Genomic DNA, 26,243 nt, shown 5'->3' on the forward strand with positions numbered 1-26,243 from the left:
TTTACTTAACTATAATACATATATTGAACCCTAAACTTGACTTCAAATTTTAACTTTGACCTCCAACTTTTATAATGCACAAATAAGCACTTAAACTATCCTACCTTTTAATAAATAAACACTCGAGTCCAACCTGGCAAAAATCGTGAAATGCACGTATTAAACGCGCGTGAGGAGTAATTTTCATGGCCCACAACGAAAAAAAAAAGGTGAAATGACAATTCTACTCCCTGAATTCCGGCCAATCTCCGGCAACCCAAAATCCTCATTCATTTTACCCAGCCATTCTCTTTCTTCCTCCACACCGGAGCATAAACCATGAAGTGAACAAGCTTTCAGCTCGCAAAACCCACCAAAATACCCGACCCCATACCCAGCAGATCCGCTGTCTCCGGCGAGAACCATTACGAAATAACACTGCTGCAACCTGCAGCTCAAACCGGACATAAAAACAGCAACCAAATGACCCCCAAAACCCTATTAAAACAGACCCAACAACCACAAAAAACCTAAATCAAGATGCCAACCATCAACAAACCTCTAAGCTCCATCAAACAATGAGCTCCAAGCTCTAAAAACCAGTAGGAGTAATTAGTTTTGATTCTTGTATGTAAATTAAAATTAAAATTAATTTTGATTTCTTCAATATAAATTAAAATTAATTTTGATTTATTTTTAGATCTAAAATCGACGTGTAAAGTATTTAACTAGTTGGCAGTCATTGAGTGGCTCATTTATACACATTGAAGCGATTGACTTTCACGCTCTTTGAATGTAAAAATCGCGTGTTTATTTATTGAAAGGTAGGATAGTTAAAGTGTCTATTTGTGCAATATGAAAGCTGGAGGTCAAAGTAAAATTTGAAGCCAAGTTTAGGGTCCAATATATGTATTATGCCTTATAATTATTCTAAAAATTTACTTAACTTTTTCTCTTACACTTTAATTATATGAAATATAATTTATCGCTAATAATTATTAGTATTCATATTATTTGGGAACAATTTTTTTTAATATTTACCTCACTTAAAAAAATCCAAGAGTCTAATTATAATTTTTTATTAGATGTTATAAGAATTTTTTTTAAATCTTTATAACATAAAACTTTTTATCGTTCTTTTATAATTGCTCATTTATTACTTATTTTATTATGTATTTTAATAACAATATATTTTTATTTTGTTAATTATATATCACCACAAATTATTTTGCATAACAAAAATCAATGTATCATCCATCTCCTTCAAAGAATCAACATATAGAGAAACAATTTAAATTTTAATATGCAATTGAAGTACTCTGTTAAGTATTCAAAAATATAGATAGCTTATTTATAACAAATAATTTTTCATATTTCTAAGATTGTTTTTGGATGTGTTACTATTTTAATTTTTTTGACATTTTTTAAAAAAAAATTAAAAGACTAAAAAACCCACTTAATTTTTTTTTACAAAATATCAAAGTTGACCATATTTAATTTCGAGAGCTCATTCAAATGGATGATAAAATCATAAATTATTAATTATATATTATAACTAACATAAAAGAATAGGCGAGAAAATGATCAAAAATCCTTAATGTATGGATTTGGATTGATTTGGTTCCTTATATATGCAACTTATGGAACAGGTCTTTTATCTATGTAAAAAACTTATCAACTTAATCTTTCATCCTAAAATCCTAACTACACAAAAAAACTCTGTCAAATTTAACCGAGATGTGCAACTGATATCTTTTTAAAACAAAAAAATGTGCCTACATTAAAGATAGTTGCTTACAAAGTACATACTCAAATCCATGGCAACAGTATCTTGGCAAAATGGTAAAATTAAGATCATGGTTTCTCCTTCTTCTCCTTAAAGAGAGCCAAGACAGAAACACCAGAAACCTTCTCAACTTTGAACCTGACACTAGGAATATCTCATAAGGCATGACCCTTTCGACCAAATTCAGCGATCAACGCCTTTCTTCAATGTAGTTCAAACAACCATCGTTAGGAGCGAATGCAACACATTTACGAATAGCAGAGTTGGGCTGCTTAGCCTCAATACCTATCTATTCAAGCCCTTTAGCATGGGATAACCCGACAAATGGCTTCTTCCATTCATTTTCAAGATGAACAACTCATATGACATACACAAATCTTAAACAAAGCCTCTGTCTTCTTTGATCAGTTCCAAAGGATGAGAACTCCCGTCTTTCCATTAGGCGAGAGAATTTTCGACTAAGGTTTGTAGATCAATGAGGAAGTATACATAGTCTAGGTTTTGTAGTTCAAATTCAAAGGTTATCGTGAATAATAAGTAGCTACTACTTTCATAGTTTCTTCGAGTCAATCATTTTTTCGCTTCATTGATTGTCAACAATTTAATATGTTTCCGTTTTTTCTTTGAGTGCGGCAATTTTACTCAGTAACTTTGAAATGTCAAATTTGATTCCCATCATCTTATCGGAATGCATCGGGTGCATGATTCCAGTTTCTCCAATCTGTCAATTTATAGTTATTGTTGTTATACTCCTGTCTTTGATAAGCAACAATTTTGATGAGTGTCAGTATATCTTCTTCACCTTCGTCGAAACCTACCCAGACACTAACAATTGAAAAATCTGTGTCCATTGATTTACAAGAAAATGATTTTTGTTTGAAAGGCGGGAGTTCTCATCCTTTAAAATTGATCCAAGAAGACAGGTTTTGTTTTAGATTTTGTATGTCACCGGAGTTGCACATCTCTGTTAAATTTGACAGAATACTTTGGTGTAGTTAGTGTTTTAGGGTGAAAGACTAAATTGATAAGTTTTTGACATATATAAAGGACCTTTTCCATAAATTGCATATATGAGGGACCAAATCAATCTAAATCCATACATTAAGGACTATTTTGATCATTTTCTCAAGAATAGACACTATTCAACCAAAAAAATTGTATAGGTATTTGACCGTACTGCTAATTTGAGGATATTTATTCTTTTGATAAAATCAGTTCATGAATTGAGTTAAAATTGCGAATCTAAAAGTCAAAATTTATTATCTATTTTATTCGAATTTGACTTTATTTTGAAAAAAAACTTTAAAATTTTTATACACCGCATGTAGCGCGACTAAATTTCCTAATGATATAATAATTGAAATTCTTAAAAAACGTTATCATTAGAGGGGATTGCTTCCTTTTGTAAGTATGCTCAAGTCTGGAATTGCAGTAGTTTTAAGACTTCACTACGTCAAAAAATATTTTTTAGCGGCAAATAATTAACGACAATAGCTCAATTGTCCCTAAATATGTATTTTTAGGAGCAATTACACTCTTTGTATATGTCCCTAAAGTCTTTAGCGACATTGGATGTAATGACCCTTACCTAATGGATCTTACTAATTTGCAGGTCTAGGACAGTCAGGTAATGAAGATCACCAATTTCTCGAGGGATCTCTCCTTGATAGGTGCACAATGCGTAGGTTTGGTAACAAACTTAAAAATGATGGAACGGCTCCGGTAATTGGTTATTGATTTTGGCAACAATGAATTTCAACCTCTGCAAATGAGCCAACTCTTGTGGCAAATCTCCATGAGAAGTGTTGTTACTACTGATGTAAAGGGAAGAAAGAAATGAGAGGTTTCCAATGTGTGGATGTTAGTTTAATATGGCCTTTGAAGACTGACAAAACAAACGAGCAAAGGAACAAGTTGTACAGAATAAGGCTAAGTAATTCTAAATCCAACGTGAAGAAGGAAGATAAGCAACGTAGTTGTCAAAGCCAAGTCATCAAGAAAGGAAACTACAAAAAGGAAAGCCGTCAAATCATGTTCAAGTCGAATAATTAAGGATGTGAAGAAGCTTTTAGAGTGCTGAGATAGGTTCTGTATTCAAGTCCAAATCTATAAATAGAGTAATAACTTCTTCAAAGAAGTTTTTGCGCACTTACCTGGAGAGAAAATCAAAACACGATCAAAGAGTTTGAGGGAGTTTTGATATTTGCTTGTAGTTTTCCTACTTTACGTCAGCCTCCTAATTCCTCTTCCAGTAAGCTTTGGCGACTTAATTCAGGTTTGCTCAGCTTGCTCCATAATGCATCGGATTGTCAGTCTTCAAAATATACATATACATATTCATATGTACCTAACACATTCCAACATGAGACCTCTCTGCTTTCCATACTCTTGAAGAACACAAGGTAGAATTCGATTCTCGTGTTCTTGTTGATATTAGAGAACATCATATGTCTGGGATTAGTAGTCTACTTAAATACTATTCCTGGGAAGTTTGCAAATTCCTGTTATTGCTTATACCCAAACACCCTGCCTTCTTCATCTCACTTGCACCGCCATCTAACACAACTGGCAAGCTCAAGCTCCAGGTACTTTCACTCTTACTCATCTGCTTCTCTTCTCATACCTAATTTACCTTATTGAGTTTAATTGTTATAGCATACAAATTGTTAGTTCTAAATGTGACTAACAAATTGAGACTCACAGTCTCTATCTTAAAAATTCTATACATACTGAGTTGCTTGTTACAATTCTTGATACAACAAAGTCCTGTCTTGTGAAGTATATGAAAGTACTCGTGCTAAGCTGAAACCTTAACACAACCAATATAGGTAATTAAACAACATACAAGAGACAATGGTTTAATTATATTCCACCTAGTAGCGACTACCAACAAATCGGAGCCTAATCTTTTTAAGTGTTAAAAGAGCATGTTTCATGCTAATTCTTGCATCAGGTGTCACTAATGTGCAACTCAAAGCTAATTCCATGATTAATAACCAACAGTGCATCTTTGCATCGATTTGTTTATCCCCTGACTCTATCAAATTAGAATCCATCACCTTATGAATACCATTTGGGAAGGAATTACTAACCCAAAGTTGTATGCTCAAGTCGCCAGTAAATATTTCTTCAGTTGGTCTCATTCTTGTAAAAAGTCTCCATCATCAAGATACCAAACCTGTAAACGTCGCAGCTCATGGATACTATTTCATCTTGTCCATACTCTGCATGCAATCATGGTAAATAGTTCTCAAAAAAGCTTCCTAGACCCTAGTTATCATTGAATGTGCTAACTAAGAGTACTAGTTCATATTTACGGCCAATAATTAATTATGTAAATGCGAAAAAGAAATCATGTGTTGAGCATTGAAATCTCATTTTCAACTTCCATATATCAAGAACTGAGTTGCTTCCAACAACCAAGATAAAATACACTTGCGTACTTGTGCAAAATTAATTGAATAAAACAAGAGAGCAGACTGATAACTAAAATAACATACAATAGTAGGCTGGTCCGATTCCACCTAGTGCCGACTACTAACAAGCTGGAGCCTCATCTTTTTGAGTGTTGAAAGAGCATCTTTCATGCTAATTCTTTCATCAGGTCTCACTAAAGTGCAGTTCAAAGCTAATTCCATGATAGATAACAAACATTGCATCTTTGCAGCGATTTGTTAATCTCCTGGCTGTACCAAATTAGAATCCACCACCTTATGAATTTCACCCGGAAAGGAATCATTAACCCAACGCTGTATGCTCAAGTCCCCAGTAAATATCTCATCACTTGGTCTTGTGCATGTGAACGTCTCCATCATCAGGATGCCAAAACTATAAACATCACAACTCGTGGATACTATGCCATCTTGTCCATACTCTGCAATCATGGTAGAAAATGATCATAAATCAATTTATACCTAGGGAGAGGAATTGTTTTGAGTATTTACATGATATGAGAACTTTAAAAAGTTTCAATATACCTGGAGCAATATATCCAATGGTTGCAATTGTCCATGTTTGAACAAAAGCCTCCCCTGCACCTAACATTTTTGCAATGCCAAAATCACTTACATGAGCAACCATTTCTTCATCTAACAAGACATTGCTTGGCTTCAAGTCACAATGCACCACAGGCATTGAATAGCCATTGTGGAGATAGTCCATTGCAGATGCAACATCTATCATTATATCCAGTCTCTGCATTAAGTTCAAGAACAAGTTGTGAGAGTATAACCATTTGTCAAGTGTCCCGTTGGGCATGTATTCCAACACAAGGGCCTTGAAATCAAGATTGGAGCAGCTGGTGATGACTTTGGTTAGATTTCTGTGGCGAAGGTTGCGGAGTACCTCACATTCTGTGTCAAAGCTTTTGAATGCACCCTCCAATTGCACATTGAATACCTTTGCTGCAAAAATGATACCATCCTTAAGTATCCCTTTATAAATCCTGCTGAAACTCCCATTACCAAGCAAGTTGGCTTCGTTGAATCCTTCAGTTGCCTGTTCAAGTTCGTAATACGAAATTGTTTTATGACCTTTTACGAAAGACCCATCTTTTTGACTTGCACTCTTTTTTGTGTTTCTCAATCTTAACACCACAAATCCAACAGACAACGTGAAGAGTGATCCAATCCCTAATAGAATATATAAAGCCGTAAGCACTCGTTTTCTTCTGGACTTCTTTGTAGATTTGGTTAGGCATGGCTTGACGTTAAATCGGGAGTCACCACAGAGTGCATCATTGGACAAGAAAGATTGACTGGTGACATTTGCAAAGGCACCACCAGTGGGAATTTCTCCACTGAGTTTATTGAATGAGAAATTTATGTGTTTGAGATACACAAGAGCTTCTAATGACTTTGGAATTTCACCACTAAGATTGTTATACGACAAATCCAAGTATTCCAAAGACAACATTTTGCCAAATGAATCTGGAATAGGCCCCTCTAATCTATTATGTGCTATAGAAAGATTAATCAATTTATCTAGACTACCTAGAGTACTAGGAATCTTACCAGAAAAATAATTATTGGACAGATCAATGAGTGTTGCTGCCTTTAAGTTTCCGCTCTCCAGTTGAATTTCCCCTCTCAATAAATTTGATGAAACATTGAATACTATGATATCTTGAAGGCTCCCCAAGCTTGAAGGTAATCTAGAATCGAGCTTGTTGTTAGCTAGATAAAGTTCCCTCAAACTGGTTATGTTACCTAAGCAAGAGGGCACTGAACCAGAAAAATGATTATCTGACAGGTCTAATGCACCTAGATTCTTTAAACTGCAGATAATATCTGGTATGGATCCTTCTAACTTGTTTTCAAATAAGTAAAGTTGTTGAAGGTTCAACATGCCAATGACAGTATTTGGAATATGACCTATCAACTCATTGTTAGACAGACTCATCCTTGTCAATCCAGTAAGATTACTAATTTCTTTTGGAATGACACCCTTCAGTTTACAAAGTGGTGCTGCAAAAATTAGCAAGGAGTTTGAGAAATTGCCAACAGATGCAGGCAAAACACCATCCAACGGACTATCACCTAACGCGAGTACGCGTAGTTTCCTACAGTTTGTTAATGATGTCAGGAAACTCAATGATGGATCGCTGATAAAATTATTGATCTCCAAGTTCAGATGCTCAAGGTATTGTAAGTTACCAAGTGATTTAGGAATGAGACCTGTGAAACTGTTGTTGGAGAGGTCAAGTAGTTTAAGTTTCGATGAATTAGAGATTAAAGCAGAGATAAAACCACTCAAATTATTTCCTCCACAAAGGAATAATTCAATGTTGGGTATTCCACGACCTAAATCTGAAGGTAGAGTACCTGAAAACTTGTTCTGTCCAAAATCTATAGTCTGCAGTGCTGATATGTTGAAAATGCTTTCAGGGACAGAACCAGTAAATTCATTTCTAGCTAATTCCAACGCCTGAAGTTTCTTAAGATTAGCTAGCTCCATTGGTATCACTCCTGTCAATATTGGGTAAATATATGAGTACAAGTTTGGCGGAAAAGAGAAAAGGAAGTAAATTTAATACTACCTTCCAAATGCAGAGCTGACATTGCTAATTTTGTAAGAGTTGTTAAGTTGGCTAGTTCTCTTGGTACAGTTCCAGCAAACTCATTTTCAGACAATTCCAATATTTGAAGCTTTCTGCATTTTTCCAGGTTCGGTGGAATAACTCCATCTAGGGAGTTTCTACCGAGGTAAAGTCCTTCCAAGTCTGGAATATGATCACATATCGTTTTTGGAAGCATTCCAGTAAGATTGTTGCCCGTAAGAGCAATCACTTGCATTGTAGTAATGTTAAAGATTGATGATGGTATATAGCCACTAAGTTGATTAAATTGCAGGTCTAGGATAGTCAAGTAACGAAGATCACCGGTCTCTCGAGGGATCTCTCCTTCAAGAAAATTTCTATCCAAGACTAACTCTTGCAGCTTTGTTAGATTCGAAAGGGAAGATGGAATTTCTCCAGAAAATTGGTTTCTCAAGAGGATTAGAGAGTGTAGGTTCAGTAACAAACTTAAAAATGATGGAATGGGACCGGTGAAGTTATTGTCTGAGACATCAATAAATTTCAACCTCTGCAAACGAGCCAACTCTACTGGCAAATCTCCATGGAAAGTGTTGTTACTGATGTCGAGGGAAGAAAGAAATGAGAGGTTTCCAATGGATGGAGGAATGGTACCATGAAGTTGCATACTAGAGATGTCTAAAGCAGTGACTCGATGGTGTCGGGAGCTGCAAGTGATTCCAATCCAGCTGCAAACGGGGACAGAAGAAGACCAGTTTCTTGCTAAGATGTTGTTAGAAATGTGTGATTTTAGAGAAAGAAGAGCAGCTTCATCAGTAGCAAGTGAAGTATGGTGATGGATCAGAATGAAAATTGTAACAACAAAGAGAAGATTGTAATTTCTGTCCATAACTATGACAAGTTCTTCTCTTTCTTTTTTTTACAAGAATTGAAATGCAAAGCAGTGATTACTTATAAGATTGTCAATTTTGAGTTGTATTGTGAGAGGGAAAGTTGTTAAATGTGCAAAACATTCTGCCTGTCTGACCCTAAAAGGTTGTTAAAACTTTTCAATGATTTGGTTGGGTCCCAATGTCCTTGAAATTATTTGCTTTTAAACATTGATTTTTTAATTTACATATTCTTCTATGGTTTTAGTTTGGATTCCCATGTACAACAAGGAATATTAGTGATCTTTTTTTTGTATAGACGTAAGAGTTTGAATGTTTGTTACAACAGTTCTCCTCTACCATGTTACTCACGACATGGTATTAGTGAAAGTCGTCAATTGTCAAAGTCTCCTTTGGTAACAAATGTAAATATTACCATTAACAACCAAATCAATACATCTAAAGATCATTGAACTTTACAGCTACCTTCGAAGAAGGGCTGTTTTGAGTTAAAACTCCAACGTATCTCTAATTACATAACAAAATGCTGAAATATTAAGCCACATTTTTTGCCTTTCCTAGTGTTTCTAACTCAATCTAATTTAATACTGAAACTTAGCTTTATTTGTGTGATTGTAGTTTCTATAGTGACAGTAGTTCCCCTGTGCAGTTTCCAATTCCTTACCTGCCACACATGATATAGTATTGAACCCCAAAGTGCTGCAATTATTTCCTTGTTAATTTGCTTCTAATGCCTCCTTCTGATTCGATTCAACACATGTTTGACATTCCCCGATGAAAATTTCACTCCAGCGCATTGAGTCATTGCTGTAATAAGTCCTTTAGTCCATTTACATTCAGAGAAAAGATGGTGTTGTGTCCATTTACACAAGCTGCATGTTATGTTATCTACTGGTATATTCATCCTTTATAGTCTATCTTTTGTCAACACTCTATCATGTACAGCTAACCATACTATAAATCTGTGTCTTGGTTGAGAGATCTTGTTCTATATCAGGTCTGATGTCGTCATCTTTCTCTCTACTCCTATCAATACTGCATAACTGGTTCCTGTTGAGTACTTTCCATTTGCTGTTAGGACATAAGCTCCTTGAGAGTACCACTCCAACATATCAGACTTCATTGCGCTCAACTGCTGTCATGTAGTGGTGTATGCTCTCCGATATCTTGGTTATCCTTCATATACACCCGATGTACCCATTTGACCCAAAATACATCCTTATTGATTATTAACTGCCATAATAATTTTCCCACCGACGCCACATTCCACAACTTGCTCCTTTAATATCTAGTCCACCAAACTTCTTAAGCACACACACTTTGTCCCAATTTTTTATGTGTAAATGTACATGATTTATTCAATTTTACTATTGTTGATCGTTTTTATAATTTTAAAAGTAGTTGATTGATCTTTTTTAAATTTAAAATTGACATTATCAATTTATTAAGATGAAAATTATTTATCCTCAAAACTTCAAGTAGAAAATTGGAAACATAACAACAAAATTATTCTTCTCATAGCTAGTAGAATGTCATAAAAAAAATATATTCCGATAATTATCTACCTTGATCCAATTAAAACAATTTGATTTCAAGCACAAGTTGGGATTGAAAACAATGAACCAAACACTTGATAAAAATAAACCTTCCATTACTAATCCATGCACTACAATCCCTGCATTACTAATTCCTGCATTACTAATTCATTTGTTATTCATTTCTGTAAAAAAATGACCCCTTAGAGTACGGTACACCTTTAGGGGGAACTTCGTTGTGTGAACCTGGTCTTTGTTATTCAATGAAAGTTATTGAAAAATTACAAGGGTTGGTTCTGTTTGACTTAACTTGAGATTCATTTAATCTGGGGAATATGATGATGTGACATACTCATGAAGGCCTTGAATATGAAAAACTTGAGAAAAATCAGCCAAAGTCTGGTCTTATCGAAACAAGTTGATGCATTATTATGATTTCCTTTAACAATTGGCTAGTAAACTAGTAATCTTATGCTTGAATAGTTATATAATGAATATCTGCTAACTCAGTCTCGTACTATGATAGGTACACACTCCAAGCACATCTCAAATGATGTTTAGAAGGTCTGTGAATATTATCTCTACTCTTTTGCTAACACCATTAAGTAAATCATAGAGGAACACAAAAAGGGGAACCTGGTTTCTCTGTAATACTCAGGTATGTACCATCCTTTTTCAATGCATGAATTTCCTGAGTTTGGGTCAAACATAAGCACTAGTGAACCTGGTCGATCATCAAAAATTCAGATCTTATAAAGTACCATGAACCCTCTTTGACAATAAGCATCATTCAATCCCAAATCGTTCTAATGATGAAAACCTTAGTCTTCAAGCCACTTATGCTTTATTTCAGGGGGAACTTTGCTTTACCTCTCACCTCTGAACCAGGTTCACAAACTCCAAATTGATGTTTCATCCATTCTAAGTGTATAACTTGTCTTCTCTCAGGGTGAACAATTCTCATAGAAATAAATTGTTGCTTTCTTTCATTATTGATAAACACATGTCTTTGTGCACCAAAATGTGGTGAATCTCTTACTTGTAGTTGGTACTCCTTAAAAATGTCACTAAAAAAAGGCTATAAAAATCATGGAGGAATGAAAATGTTATGGAGTAGAGTTTAAAAAATAAAATAAATTGATGATGTACCTCATGTTTCTCTTGATGAAATTTCACATTCTAAGAAAACTGATTGGAACGAAGGAGCTGGTGCACAATGGGCATACTAAATTTTTTTTTTATCAATGGCAGTAAACATCCCTTTCTTCCTCACTTTAGTAATCATTGTCTCAATCCTTATCCTCAATTTTTTAGACTCTCTAACTCGTTGATGTGCTTATGTTTGTCTCATACTCATGATATCATTTGCTTTTGATTTAGGGCTCTAAGGGCTTAAACTAGAATATATTTGTTTATTCTGTTTCTCATTAAGATCTTAATTGTGTGTGAGTTTAAGATCTCTAATATTCTCATATTAACTTACTATATTGTTAGCAGAAGTGTACTTGAAAGTGTAATCCAAGTGGCCATGAGTTAAAATGATATTGTACTCGTTGAATGTTAATCGAGTTCTTTGGTTATTGGTTTTCAATGATGCCAAAAGGGGAAATTATATAATGTGGATAGACATAATATGCATAGTTTGTCATCATCAAAAAGGGGGAAATTGTTGGATAATGAGAAATCATAAAGTTTGTAGTTTTGATGGATGACAAAGAGTTATAGTTTTGATGTCTAACAAAGAGTCTTGATGTGTAACAAATCATTGGTTATCATCATCAAAAAGGGGGAAAATGTTGGGAAGTAGGAGAACAATAAAGTAGTTTTGATGATTGATAAAGTGAAGACATGGTGTCGTATGTATACAATTATGAGAGATTGCAACAAAGAAGAAAAAGTATTGCGGCGAAGAAGAAAAAGTGCAAAAATAAAGAAGAAAAAGAAGGAAACAAATATGGAAAGAAATAAAGAAGGAAATAAATAAAAAAAAGTAGCAATTCAAGTCAAAAAAGAAAAAAAATAAAGAAGTTACAATTCAAGTCAAATAATGAAAGAAGTAAATATAGACAAATTCAAAAAGGAAAAGGATTTGCAATTCCTTTCCTTGTAGAAGTTGAAGGCAAATCAAATCTATAAAAGGATCAAGAAGTTGAAGAAAAAAAGCGTCTTTGCAAATAACAAAAAATCGATAAATTTTTCCAGCAAAGCCAGAACGATAGGTATTACACATTCAAAAAATATATCATCTTGAGAGCAGTATTCACTGGAGAAAAATGCAGGTCTTCATCACAACAACGTAAGGACTAGGTTCACGAGTTCTGTTCCACACTAAACAATTGAATGTTGAAGTCTGATCAATTAAAGTCTAGGGTTATTAGTCTTTGTTGATTTGTTCTAAGTTTATTATTAAGTTGTAATACTTCCTAGATTGTGCAATAAGAAGTAGGTTTGACTTCTTGGGGATATAGTTTTGAGAGAATTGTAACAAAAAATGGGTTTGACTTCTAGGGGTAAAGTAAGAGAGAGGTTGTGAGAATTGTAAACAAAAAGTGGGTTTGACTTCTTGGGTGGTTAGAGTTAAGAAGAGTAGAGAGTTTTTGTAAACAAGAAGCGAGTTTGACATCTTTGTGAGTGAAGAGTTTTCGACTATAGTTAATCGAAAAGGGTAGAAATTTAAATTTAGATTCATTGATAAACTGAGTTATAAATCTTGAATTAATATAAAACTTCGGTGTGATTTTTCCCTTCCTTGGGTAAGGAAGGTTTCTACGATAAATCTTTGTTTTATTGTGTTGCGATAGAATTACAAGAACCTGATTCTTGTATCAGGGTAAGGTTTCTTCATCCTCACTTTTCTTCTCGAGGAATAACTGAATATATTTCCGTGAGAAAATGCCCTTTCTTTATTTATAGATATGGATTTTATCTATTTTATTGATTAGTAGTAAGATTGACGTTCATTATGAAAGCCTAATTTTATAAATTAATCACATTTTGAATTTGATTCAAATGTAATCCAGAATTGAAGAAATCTTACCCCTAGAACAAGAACCATGTTCTTGTGTATTTGCCAACGAAAGAACGCTTAGAAACAACACAAAACCTTTTCGTTAAAACAATTGGATATTTTGGGAGTGGATACGACGGGGCTCTATCGATTTCTTTCAATTTGTATTTTATCAAATCAAAGTAAGAATCCGCTTCGGTCTTACAATCTTGATCACACTTATTGCTTGCTTCAGCAACACTCTTTACTTGAGCACTCACTCTTGCTTGGTCTCTTACTTTCTTACTTTGTTTCTTGCTTCTTGCGTGGTTTCTTTCTTTATTGGTTGGTTACAACTCAAATGGGCCACCTCTATTTATAGGTGGTGATGGAAGAATCTAGCTAAGGGTTTTGCTACTATATTCTAAAATGTTCTTCTAACTTTCTATATCTAAAACTACCTTTTCTAGAACATCTCTGGACTTCTCTATCTACAATACATATTCTAGAGCTCTTCCTTTATTTCTTTATAACTCTTGAATATTCTAAGATTCTTCTTTGAAATGTCTTTGGAGATTAATTATGTTGGTGATGATTTCTTAACACTCCCCCTCAGCACCAACTTTATTTTCTCTTTCAACCATTCCAAGCGCTTCTCGAAATCTTATAAACTCCATGTTGTCCAGGCTCTTTGTGAAGATGCCTGCTACTTGCTCCTCTGGCTTTATTTGCTTTATTTCAATTTCACCTTGAAGAACTTTTTCTCGAAGAAAATGATCTTGTACTCCCACATGCTTCGTTCGGGCATGAAATACAAGATTTTCAGCCAAATGAATAGCTGACAAGTTGTCACAATATAGCGGTATGATATCATTTGATGGTTGATGCAAGTCTTTCATTAGTTGCTTTAGCCATGTGCTCTCTTGTGATGCCATCGTTCCTGCTCGATATTCTGCTTCCATAGTTGAAAGTGAAACAGTTGGTTGTCTTTTGCTGCACCATGATATTGTGGCTGATCCAAGATTGAAAATATATCCGGTGGTTGATCTTTGAGTATCATGGTCACCAGCATAATCCGCATCATAGTATCCGATTATCTTGCAGGGAGCTCCTTTCATATAGAATAGTCCATAGTCAAGAGTTCCTTTCGCATACCTTAATATCTTCCTGATTGCTTCCAATGAGGCTTCTTTGGTTTCTGCATAAATCGGCTAACAACTCCAACAGCGAATGCAATATCTGGTCCGGTCAATGTTAAGTAGATAAGGCTACCGACAAGTTGACGATACATTGTTTCTTCCTCCAAGTCTTTGCCTTCATGGGAACATAGTTTTAAGTTAGGCTCCATCGGTGTACAAGATGTGTTGCAACCCATCATTCCATATTTTTGGATTAGATCTCTCGCATACTTTTGTTGTCCAAGGAATAATCCATCCTTTGTTTTTTTCAATCTCAAGACCAAGGAAGTGTTTTAGTTCGCCCAACTCCTTCATTTGAAATCGTACCATCAAATTTCTTTTACTTTGATAGATCTCATCAAAGTCATCTCCCATGATGATTAAATCATCCACATCGACTAATATGGTAGCTAACCTTCCTTCACGAACTTTTACGAATAAGCTTGAATTTGCTGGAGCCACTTTTGATCAGGAACTCGGTAATTTTTCCGTACCATGCCCGGGGAGCTTGCTTTAAACCATACAAAGCTTTCTTCAATTTGCACACTTAATCAAGATTGACTCTATTCACAATGCCTTGTGGCTGATCATGTATATTTTACGATTCAATTCTCCATGAAGAAAAGCATTCTTCACATCCATCTGCCACAGTGTCCAAGACTTACTAGCTGCTAGAGCTAGTAACACACGGACAGTAGATATTTTAGCCACGGGACTAAATGTCTCGTCATAGTCAAGACCATCCAATCTAGAGGTTCAGAAGCCCGTGGAGATGCAATAGGAACCTGCTCAAGTTCAGCAAGCAATCCACACTCAGCAAGGGTGGACTGAGTAAACATATCTGCACGAGTTAAAGCTCTTCCCTCACACAAACTCATTGAACACTAAAAAGTTTAAACTGCATCAAATTTTGGAAGCAAGTTGCTTTTGTTTCTTTATGTAAGATTGATTGCAAGGAATTCAGACAGCTACTTCCCGGAGAGTACACTTAGATGGCTGGAAGGAGAGGACTTGATAAAACTGGTACGGTTGTGGTGCAACAAGGCTTGAATATCAGTATTGATTGACCTACGTATATTTAAACGGTGTGTTAGCTTTTTTTTACTTCTGAAGTCATGTTATCTCCTCGCTGCACTTTGTCAGTGTTGTCTTTAGTTGACTAAGTGCATTTCTAGTTGTTGATTATGGTGATTTCATTCTTATTTTATCTAATTGTTTCAAGTTATAGGTATTTTCTCATTAATTACCATGAGCTGAAACTTTAACCCTCTACTTTGGGATTATAGTCATGTTCTTTGTGATCGTTCAATGTGTATGAAGAATTCTACAATCAATAGTCAATTAAAAGAAATAAAAGCTTTTGATGAAAATACTCAGTTGCTGCAACTTCCTGAAAGTGCCCTGCCCTCCTCATGGTGAACTTTCTGACTTGTGATGGGAGAAAAAGAGTTTCCCAAAACCTAGGCATCAGTTGTTGCACAAGTAGTTGTCATGTTATGTACATAATTGGAAGGATTCTCAAAGTTATGTAAATACGAAAAGAAAATCTTGTGTTGAGCATTTTAAATCTCATTCTCAACTTCCATATATCAAGCCAACAACCAACACAAAATACACCTAGCGTGAAACTAAATTCCATAAGAGAGCAGACTGGTAACTAAATAACATACAAGAGAAGATTGGTAATGATTCCACCTAGTGCCGACTACTAACAAGCTGTAGTCTAATCTTTTTGAGTGCTGAAAGAGCATCATTCATGCTAATTCTTTCATCAGGTCTCACTAAAGTGCAGTTCAAAGCTAATTCCATGATAGATAACAAACATTGCATCTTTGCAGCGATTTGTTCATCTCCTGGCTGTAACAAATTAGAATCCACCACCTTGTGAAGTTCACCCGGAAAGGAATCACTAATCCAACGTTGTATGCTCAAGTCTCCAGTAAATATATCATCACTTGGTCTTGTTCGTGTGAACGTCTCCATCATCACGATGCCAAAACTATAAACATCACAACTCGTGGATACTATGCCATCTTGTCCATACTCTGCATTCATGGTTGAATATGACCATAAATCAATTTATACATTGGGGAAAGAATTTTTTTGAGTATTTAAAGCGATATGAGAAAACTTTAAAAAGCTGAAATATACCTGGAGCAATATATCCAATGGTTGCAATTGTCCTTGTTTGAACAAAAGCCTCCCCTGCACCGAACATTTTTGCAATGCCAAAATCACTTACATGAGCAACCATTTCTTCATCTAACAAGACATTGCTTGGCTTCAAGTCACAGTGCACCACAGGCGTTGAATAGCCATTGTGGAGATAGTCCATTGCAGATGCAACATCTATCATTATATCCAATCTCTGCAATAAGTTCAAGAACAAATTGTGAGAGTATAACCATTTGTCAAGTGTCCCGTTGGGCATGTATTCCAACACTAGGGCCTTGAAATCAAGATTGGAGCAGCTGGTGATGACTTTGGTCAGATTTCTGTGTCGAAGGTTGCGGAGTATCTCACATTCCGTGTCAAAGCTTTTGAATGCACTCTCCAATTGCACATTGAATACCTTTGCTGCCAAAAGAGTACCATCCTTAAGTATCCCTTTATAAACCCTGCTGAAACTCCCATTACCAAGCAAGTTGGCTTCGTTGAATCCTTCAGTTGCCTGTTCAAGTTCATAATATGAAATTCTTTCATGCCCTTTAACGAGGGACACATCCTTTTGAGTAGCATTCTTCTTTGTGTTTCTCAATCTTAACACCACAATTCCAACAGTCAACATGAAGAGTGATCCAATCCCTAATAGAATATATAAACCTGTAAGCACTCTTTTTCTTCTTGATTTCTTTGTAGATTTGGTTGGGCATGGTTTTACATTAAATCGGGAGTCACCACAAAGTGCATCATCGGACAAGAAAGACTTGCTTGTTACATTTGTAAAGGGACCACCAGTGGGAATTTCTCCACTGAGTTCATTGAAAGAGAAATTTAGGTATTTGAGATACACAAGAGCTTCTAATGACTTTGGAATTTGACCACTAAGATTATTATAGGACAAATCCAAGTATTCCAACGACAACATTTTGCCAAATGATTCAGGAATAGGCCCCTCTAATCTATTATGTGTTAGAGAAAGATGAATCAATTTATCTAGACCCCCTAGAGTACTAGGCATCTTACCAGAAAAACAATTATTTGACAAATCAATGTGTGTTGCAGCCTTCAAGTTTCCACTCTCCATTGGAATTTCCCCACTAAATAAATTGAATGAAACATCTAATTCTATGAGATCTTGAAGGTTCCCCAAGTTTGAAGGTAATCTAGAATCCAGCTTGTTGTTATATAGATGAAGTATCCTCAAACTAGTAATGTTCCCTAAGCACAAGGGTACCGAACCAGAAAAATGATTTTTTGACAAGAGTAATGCACCAAGTCTCTTTAAATTACAGACAACATCTGGTATGGTTCCTTCTATCTTGTTGTTCAATAAGTAAAGTTCTTGAAGGATCGACATGCCATGTACAGTATTTGGAATATGTCCAGTTAATGTATTGTTAAACAGACTCATCCTTGTCAGTCCAGTAAGATTACCAATTTCTCGAGGAATGACACCCTTCAGTTTACAACTATATGCTTCAAAAATTTGCAAGGAGTTTGAGAAATTACCAACAGATGCAGGCAATACACCATCCAACGGATTACCTGCTAACGTGAGTGCTCTTAGATTCCTACAGTTTGTCAATGATGCAAGGAAGCTCAATGTTGAATCACTGACAAAATTATTCCACAGCAAGTCAAGTAACTCAAGGTATTCTAAGTTACCAAGTGATTTAGGAATTGAACCTGTGAAACTGTTTTGTGAGAGATCAAATTGTCTGAGTTTTGATGAATTTGAGATTGAAGCAGAGATAAAACCACTCAGATCATTTCCTCCACAATAAAATATTTCTAGGTTGGGCATTCCACGACCTAAATCTGAAGGTAGAGTACCTGAAAGGTTATTTTCTCCAAAATCTATATTCTGCAGTGCTGACATGTTGAAAATGCTGTGAGGAACAGAGCCAGTTAGCTCATTCAGTGCTAAATCCAACTCGTGAAGTTTCTGAAGATTACCGAACTCCATTGGTATCTCACCTGTCAATTTCAGGAAATATATCATGAGTACTATGTTTGGCGGAAAAGAGAAAAAGGAAGAAAATTTCATACTACCTTCCAAATGCAGATCTGAAAGATATAAATATGTAAGAGCCGTTAAGTTGGCTAGCTCTCTTGGCAAAGTTCCAATAAACTCATTTTCACCCAATTGCAATTTTTGAAGCTTTCTGCATTTCTCCAGGTTTGGTGGAATAACTCCATGTAGGGAGTTTTTACTGAGGTAAAGTCCTTCCAAGTTTGAAAGATGATCACATATCGTTTTTGGAAGATTTCCAGTAAGATTGTTGCCCGTAAGAGCAATCACATGCATTGTAGTAATGTTAAAAATGGATGGTGGTATAGAGCCACTAAGTTGATTAATTTGCAGGTCTAGGATAGTCAAGTAACGAAGATCACCGATTTCTCGAGGGATCTCTCCTTCAAGAAAATTTCTCTCCAAGTATAACACTTGCAGCTTTGTTATATTGGAAAGGGAGGATGGAATTTTCCCAGAAAATTGGTTGCTTGATAGGTGCACAAAGCGTAGGTTTGGTAACAAACTTAAAAATGATGGAATGGCTCCGGTGAAGTTATTGCTTGTGACATTAATCGATTTCAACCTCTGCAAACGAGCCAATTCTTGTGGCAAATCTCCATGAAAAGTGTTGTTACTGATGTCAAGGGAAGAAAGAAATGAAAGGTTTCCGAGGTGTGGAGGAATGGTACCATAAAGTTGCATGCTAGAAATGTTTAAAGCAGTGACTCGATGGTGACGGGAGCTGCAAGTGATTCCAATCCAACCGCAAACGGGGACGGAAGAAGACCAGTTTGTTGCTATGATATTGTTAGAAATGTGTGATTTAAGTACAAGAAGAGCAGCTTCATCAGTGCTAATATTATTAGCTTTGGCATGTAGTAATAGTAGAATGAAAATTATAAGAAAAAAGACAAGAGTGGAACTTCTGCCCATAATTAATATAGATATCAAATTTAATGATAACTATAATGTAGTGTTATCTTATTTATAACACTAGTTTTGTACCACGTGCGTTGCACATGATTTCTAATATCTGAAAATCAATTTAGGTACTTTGTTTTTTTCTCCTTGATTTTACGAAATCAATTACGATAATAAGTAAAAAAAATTTAGAGTTATAAATTTAAATCCTATGAAAATATATTAGAATTTAATTTGCATATTTTAAAATAGAAAAAAAGGTCTAAAATATATTATTCTAATTTTGATCGAAATTGCTGTAACATTTCAAAAAAAATTTCTCCTAACAACCTTATCAAATTAAGGCTCCCTCCCTTCATTCAATATATTTACTACTTTCTTTCATATGTAGTGGAAAGTCTTATCAGTCATCTAATCTGATATAAAGCTAGTTATATGTGTTGTAGATAATAAATAGGTACGCTAATAAAAAGAATTTTCTTTTAATAAATTTTAAAAAGTAAAAAGGATTTTTCCCATTGAGAATTAATGTTGATAAAGTTTAACTGCTTTCATATGAAATTTTTTTTTGGAAAGATTGAAATGAATGAATACCATGCAATTAATTGAATCCAATGAGGGTGAGGGCCTACAAATTTATTTTTTTAATGTTCATAATTTCATCCGTTTTATTGTCTACTCGTTAATTAATTTGTGGACATTCAAGTTCAATAATAAGTTATTAGCCATTAAATATAACTCAAGTCTCATTCAAATCATACTCCCTCCGTCCGGTTTATTTGTCATGATTTCTATTTTTAGAGTCAAACTATGAAAACTTTGACTAACATTGTAAGATATATTTTTTCATCATATTAATATGCAAAAAAAATTGCAATTTATAGTACTTTTTATATAGTTTTAGAATATCTAATTTTTTTGTTTAAAATATCTAATTAATGTGATCTAATTTAACTTTAAAAATTAGTCAAATTGACTTTTAAAAAGCGCAACATGACAAACAATTTCGAACGGAGGGAGTATATATGTATGAGAGATATAATCTAGAAATGAAATATAAATTAGAACGATAAAAGTAATAATAATAATAATAATAATATGTGAAAATGTTGTATATAACTAATAACTATAAGCTATGATATTATTCTTTCATCTTTCAAAATTGAAAAAACTTTTTTTTACTTGAACAAGAAGTTAAAGGAAGAAAATAAAAGGTAGAATAAAATAACATTTTAAATAGACTCAATTGCTTTCAAGAGTCTTCCATTATAAAAAGGGAAATGGAAAAAAACAATAATATCCCCTTTTCTGCAAAAAAGCAAAGCAATCAGTAAAGCAAAAATATTCACTTCCCAATATATTGTGTGACTTTATAATGGTTAGTTGTCACTTGGTTATTAACCTTTATTATTTGGAATTCACTAGTCCAAATAAGACAATTTTGTGTTGGTTATAAATAGTTTACATGAAAATATTTGGTAATTTCACTAATTTTACTACACTGGTTATAAATATTAGAGAATGAATATCTATGTTGACATTCAATTTTGACCGTCCACGAAAGGAATTGACTTTCTAGTTTCTTAAATTTCAAACGATTTAAAATAACCGACTTTATAAAATTTAAAATATTTTTCAAGTTATGTAGTTTTCACCTCTTTTATAATTTTTAAGTAATATATAATTTTGTATATAATTAGTATATTTTATAAGTATTTTGAAAATCATCTCAAAAAGATTTCAAATTTTTTTAGTAAGTATTTTATTAAGTTAGTTTAGTTTAAATTACGGTTATTTTTATTCTGAATCAAGTTAATTATTTTCATATTGTTAAAGTTGAGAATCTCGAGTAATTAATTAGTTGACTTAATAATTCCTCTCATTTCCCTTTGAAACTCTCTTAATGGACTTTATTTAGTCCATATTTGGACCATCAGATGACAAAATTTGTGGCCACAAATTCATTAAGATGACCCAGCCCAAACCCGCTAGCCCACCCCTATACTCATCGTTCCTCTTATTCCTTCGCAATGCCAAGAAACAAAAACGAGCTTACCGTTATAAATTATTATATAGTACACATGACATGAATCTATAAGATCATTGAATATTATTTGATCTAATTATGCTTGTTCGGATCTTTATCCCTATTTGTGACGAACTAAAGAGGAAGCTACCATAAATTACACAAAATGAAAGGAGGGAGTATGGCTTTTCCTTATTACAGTTTCTTTGATGATCACAAGTTGCAACATCTGTTCAATTGGCTTTTGGCTGTAACATAAGAACAAAATACCATTGTGGCATAGCATAGTTCAAAGAGTGAATAGGTTAAAATTCCTGTAAATTATCATTATTATTTGAGTTTCATATCTAAACTATTAAATATTCGTGTGACCCTTTTAGACTATAATGTCCTTTAGATTAGTAAAAACTCCCTATTTTTGATGACTTGCTAAGAGGTACGTGAGAGATGAAAAAGTCTTAAAATGAGTACACGTAGCACAATGAGTTCATTGTAGTTTTGGGAGTTCTGTGAACATTAGTCTATAGTTAAGATATGAAACTTGTAAAATAATGATTTTTTTAAGGGAGGGGGGGGGGTTGTTTCGAACCTATTCACTTAATCTTCTTTCTTTTTTTCACGCAACGTTTCAAATCCCTCCGGGGATAATTTAGTATGAATTCATGATATTTCATGGTGATTTGGGAACACGATAATTTAAGTATGAAACTCGTAAAATGATATAATTAGAAATTTTTAAACTTATTTATCTACTCCATGGTGCAAAGTGTGGAGAGACTTCTCTAAGATACATACTTTTTGAAGTCAAAGAAATACAAAAAAAAAGAAGAAATTCTATGAAATAAAAATCTTATCTTTCTATATTTCAATTCACTCTCTTCCACATAAAAGAAAAAGAAAAATATACAGAGACTTGTGAGTGCTGTGAGACTTTGACTAATACATACAACTTGTTAAACTAAACATTAATCTGAACCAAAAAAACACTGCACAGACTAAGTGTTGACTGAATTGAATTTGATATCATTAAAATATATGTTCTAATGTCATTCCTTTGCATTATCTATATTTGTTGGCTTAATTATGGATAGAAGTTTCATTCTTCTCTTTTTCATTCTACTACATAACAATACTTTACATGCTACTGTTCCTAATATTAGCACTGATGAAGCTGCTCTTCTTGCACTTAAATCACACATTTCTAACAATATCATAGCAACAAACTGGTCTTCTTCCGTCCCCGTTTGCAGCTGGATTGGAATCACTTGCAGCTCCCGTCACCATCGAGTCACTGCTTTAGACATTTCAAGCATGCAACTTTATGGTACCATTCCTCCACACCTTGGAAACCTCTCATTTATTTCGTCGCTTGACATCAGTAACAACACTTTCCATGGAGATTTGCCACAAGAATTGGCTCATTTGCAGAGGTTGAAATTTTTTAATACTAAAAACAATAACTTCACCGGAGCCATTCCGTCATTTTTAAGTTTGTTACCAAACCTACGCTTTCTGTACCTATCGAATAACCAATTTTCGGGTAAAATTCCATCCTCCCTTTCCAATCTGACAAAACTCCAAGTGTTGTCAATACAGAGTAATTTTCTGGAAGGAGAGATCCCTCGGGAACTTGGTGATCTTCGTTACTTGTTTTTTCTAAACCTGCAATATAATCAGCTTACCGGCTCTATACCACCATCAATATTTAACATTACTACAATGCGATTCATTGCTCTTACGGACAACAATCTTACTGGAAAGCTTCCAAAAACGATATGTGATCATATTCCAGACTTGGATGGACTTCACCTCGGTAGAAACTCCCTAGATGGAGTTATTCCATCAAACCTGGAGAAATGCAGAAAACTTCAAATATTGGAATTGTCTGAAAATGAGTTTGCTGGAACTGTACCAAGAGAGCTAGCCAACTTAACAGCTCTTACAAAATTATTTCTTATGGATCTGCATTTGGAAGGTAGTATAAAATTTTCTTCCTTTTCTCTTTTCCGCCAAACTTATGCTCATATATTTCCCCAAAATTGACAGGAGAGATACCAATGGAGCTCGCTAATCTTAATAAACTTCAAGTATTGGTATTATCACAGAATGAGCTTACTGGCTCTGTCCCTTGCAGCATTTCCAACATGTCAACTCTGCAGAGTCTAGATTTTTCAATAAACAAGCTTTCAGGTACTCTACCTTCAGATTTAGGTCATCGAATGCCAAACTTACAAGAATTCTTTTGTGGAGAAAATAATCTGAGTGGTTATATCTCTGATTCAATCACAAATTCTTCGAGACTCGCAATGTTAGACCTCTCCAGCAACAGCTTCACAGGTCCCATTCCTAAATCACTTGGTAACTTAGAATACCTTCAGATTCTTAACTTGCAGAGTAATAATTTTATCAGCGATTCATCGTTGAGTTTCCTTACATCATTAACAAACTGTAGGAAACTAAGAGTACTCCTGTTTAGTGAGAATGCATTGGATGGGGCTTTATCAGCTTCTGTTGGTAATTTCTCAAACTCTCTGCAAAATTTTGAAGGAAATGGTTGTAAGCTAAAGGGCATCATTCCTCGAGAAATTGGTAATCTTACTGGTGTGATATATATGAGTTTGTATGACAATAAGTTGACTGGACATATTCCAAATACTGTTGTCCAAGACATGTTGAACCTCCAAGAATTTTACCTAACAAGCAACAAGATAGAAGGAACCATACCAAATGCTTTATGCAGTTTAATGAATCTTGGCGCATTAGACTTGTCAGGAAATCATTTTTCTGGTTCAGTGCCCTCATGCTTAGGGAATGTTACGAGTTTGAGGTATCTTAATCTAGCTTACAACAGGCTCAATTCAAGATTACCTGCAAACTTGGGGAGCCTTCAAGATCTCATAACATTCAATATTTCATCCAATTTATTGAGTGGGGAAATTCCGCTAGAGAGCGGAAACTTGAAGGCTGCAACACTGATTGATCTGTCAAATAATTATTTTTCTGGTAAGATTCCTAGTAGTCTAGGGGGTCTAGATAAATTGATTAATCTTTCTCTAGCACATAACAGATTAGAGGGGCCTATTCCTGAATCATTTGGCAAAATGCTGTCCTTGGAATACTTGGATTTGTCCTATAACAATCTTAGTGGTCAAATTCCAAAGTCATTAGAAGCTCTTGTGTATCTAAAATACCTAAATTTCTCTTTCAATGAACTCAGTGGAGAAATTCCCTCTGCTGGTCCCTTTGCAAATGTAACCAGTCAGTCTTTCTTGTCCAATGATGCACTTTGTGGTGACTCCCGATTTAACGTAAAACCATGCCCAACCAAACCTACAAAGAAATCAAGAAGAAAAAGAGTGCTTACAGGTTTATATATTCTATTAGGGATTGGATCACTCTTCATGTTGACTGTTGGAATTGTGGTGTTAAGATTGAGAAACACAAAGAAGAATGCTAGTCAAAAGGATGTGTCCCTCGTAAAAGGGCATGAAAGAATTTCATATTATGAACTTGAACAGGCAACTGAAGGATTCAACGAAACCAACTTGCTTGGTAATGGGAGTTTCAGCAGGGTTTATAAAGGGATACTTAAGGATGGTATCATTTTTGCAGCAAAGGTATTCAATGTGCAATTGGAGGGTGCATTCAAAAGTTTTGACACGGAATGTGAGATACTCCGCAACCTTCGCCACAGAAATCTGACCAAAGTCATCACCAGCTGCTCCAATCTTGATTTCAAGGCCCTAGTGTTGGAATACATGCCCAACGGGACACTTGACAAATGGTTATACTCTTACAATTTGTTCTTGAACTTATTGCAGAGATTGGATATAATGATAGATGTTGCATCTGCAATAGATTATCTCCACAATGGCTATTCAACGCCTGTAGTGCACTGTGACTTGAAGCCAAGCAATGTGTTGCTAGATCAAGAACTGGTTGCTCATGTAAGTGATTTTGGCATTGCAAAAATGTTAGGTACAGGGGAGGCTTTTGTCCAAACAAGGACAATTGCAACCATTGGATATATTGCTCCAGGTATATTTCAACTTTTTAAAGTTCTCATATCATATAAATACTCAAAACAGTTCCTTCCCCTAGGTAAAAATTGATTTATGATCATTTTCGACAATGATTGCAGAGTATGGACAAGATGGCATAGTATCCACGAGCTGTGATGTTTATAGTTTTGGTATCCTATTGATGGAGACGTTCACACGAATAAGACCAAGTGATGAAATATTTACTGGAGACTTGAGCATACAAAGCTGGATTAGTGATTCCTTTCCGAGTGAACTTCACAAGGTGGTGGATTCTAATTTGTTACAGCCAGGAGATGAACAAATCGCTGCAAAGATGCAATGTTTGTCATCTGTCATGGAATTAGCTTTGAAGTGCACTTTAGTGAGACCTGATGAAAGAATTAGCATGAAAGATGTTGGGCTTTGTGGAGGCTTGTGAGCCGGCCCGACCCATTACTGAAACCCTAGGTTAACTATTTGGTTTTCCTATAAATATGATCCTTGTATTTGTAATTCGAGAGTAGCACAAGTGAAATAAAAATCCTCCTGTTACAGTCGTGGAGTAGGGAAACCGAACCACGTTAAATTCTTGTGTGTCCCGTTTGTGTTCCGTTTCTCTTTTCTCTAGATTATTTGTGTGTGTTGTGTGTTTAATTCCCAACAAAAGATGGTCTTTCAACACTCAAAAAGATGAGGCTACAGCTTGTTA

The 26,243-nt window shown here is 34.8% G+C and overlaps 2 protein-coding genes across 2 annotated transcripts; one reads left to right on the top strand and one right to left on the bottom strand.

The window, feature by feature from the left end:
• Positions 1 to 5,225: 5,225 nt before the first annotated feature.
• LOC107022746 lies at positions 5,226 to 19,499 on the bottom strand. The gene is made up of 9 exons (XM_015223337.2): positions 18,604 to 19,499; positions 16,540 to 18,528; positions 16,087 to 16,433; positions 15,129 to 15,272; positions 14,818 to 14,920; positions 13,830 to 14,408; positions 7,803 to 8,711; positions 5,743 to 7,731; positions 5,226 to 5,639 (listed from the first exon to the last, which is right to left on the bottom strand). Exons 1-9 carry the CDS (start codon positions 19,496 to 19,498, stop codon positions 5,440 to 5,442), a joined length of 7,155 nt encoding a protein of 2,384 aa, XP_015078823.2. The 5' UTR covers position 19,499; the 3' UTR covers positions 5,226 to 5,439.
• A 2,934-nt stretch (positions 19,500 to 22,433) lies between these two features.
• On the top strand, positions 22,434 to 25,988 carry LOC107021453 (probable LRR receptor-like serine/threonine-protein kinase At3g47570). Its single transcript, XM_015222121.2, has 3 exons — positions 22,434 to 23,487; positions 23,559 to 25,550; positions 25,654 to 25,988. Exons 1-3 carry the CDS (start codon positions 22,596 to 22,598, stop codon positions 25,971 to 25,973), a joined length of 3,204 nt encoding a protein of 1,067 aa, XP_015077607.1. The 5' UTR covers positions 22,434 to 22,595; the 3' UTR covers positions 25,974 to 25,988.
• Positions 25,989 to 26,243: the final 255 nt, after the last annotated feature.

This window comes from Solanum pennellii, chromosome 6, assembly GCF_001406875.1.
Source record: "Solanum pennellii chromosome 6, SPENNV200".
NCBI lineage: Eukaryota > Viridiplantae > Streptophyta > Magnoliopsida > Solanales > Solanaceae > Solanum > Solanum pennellii.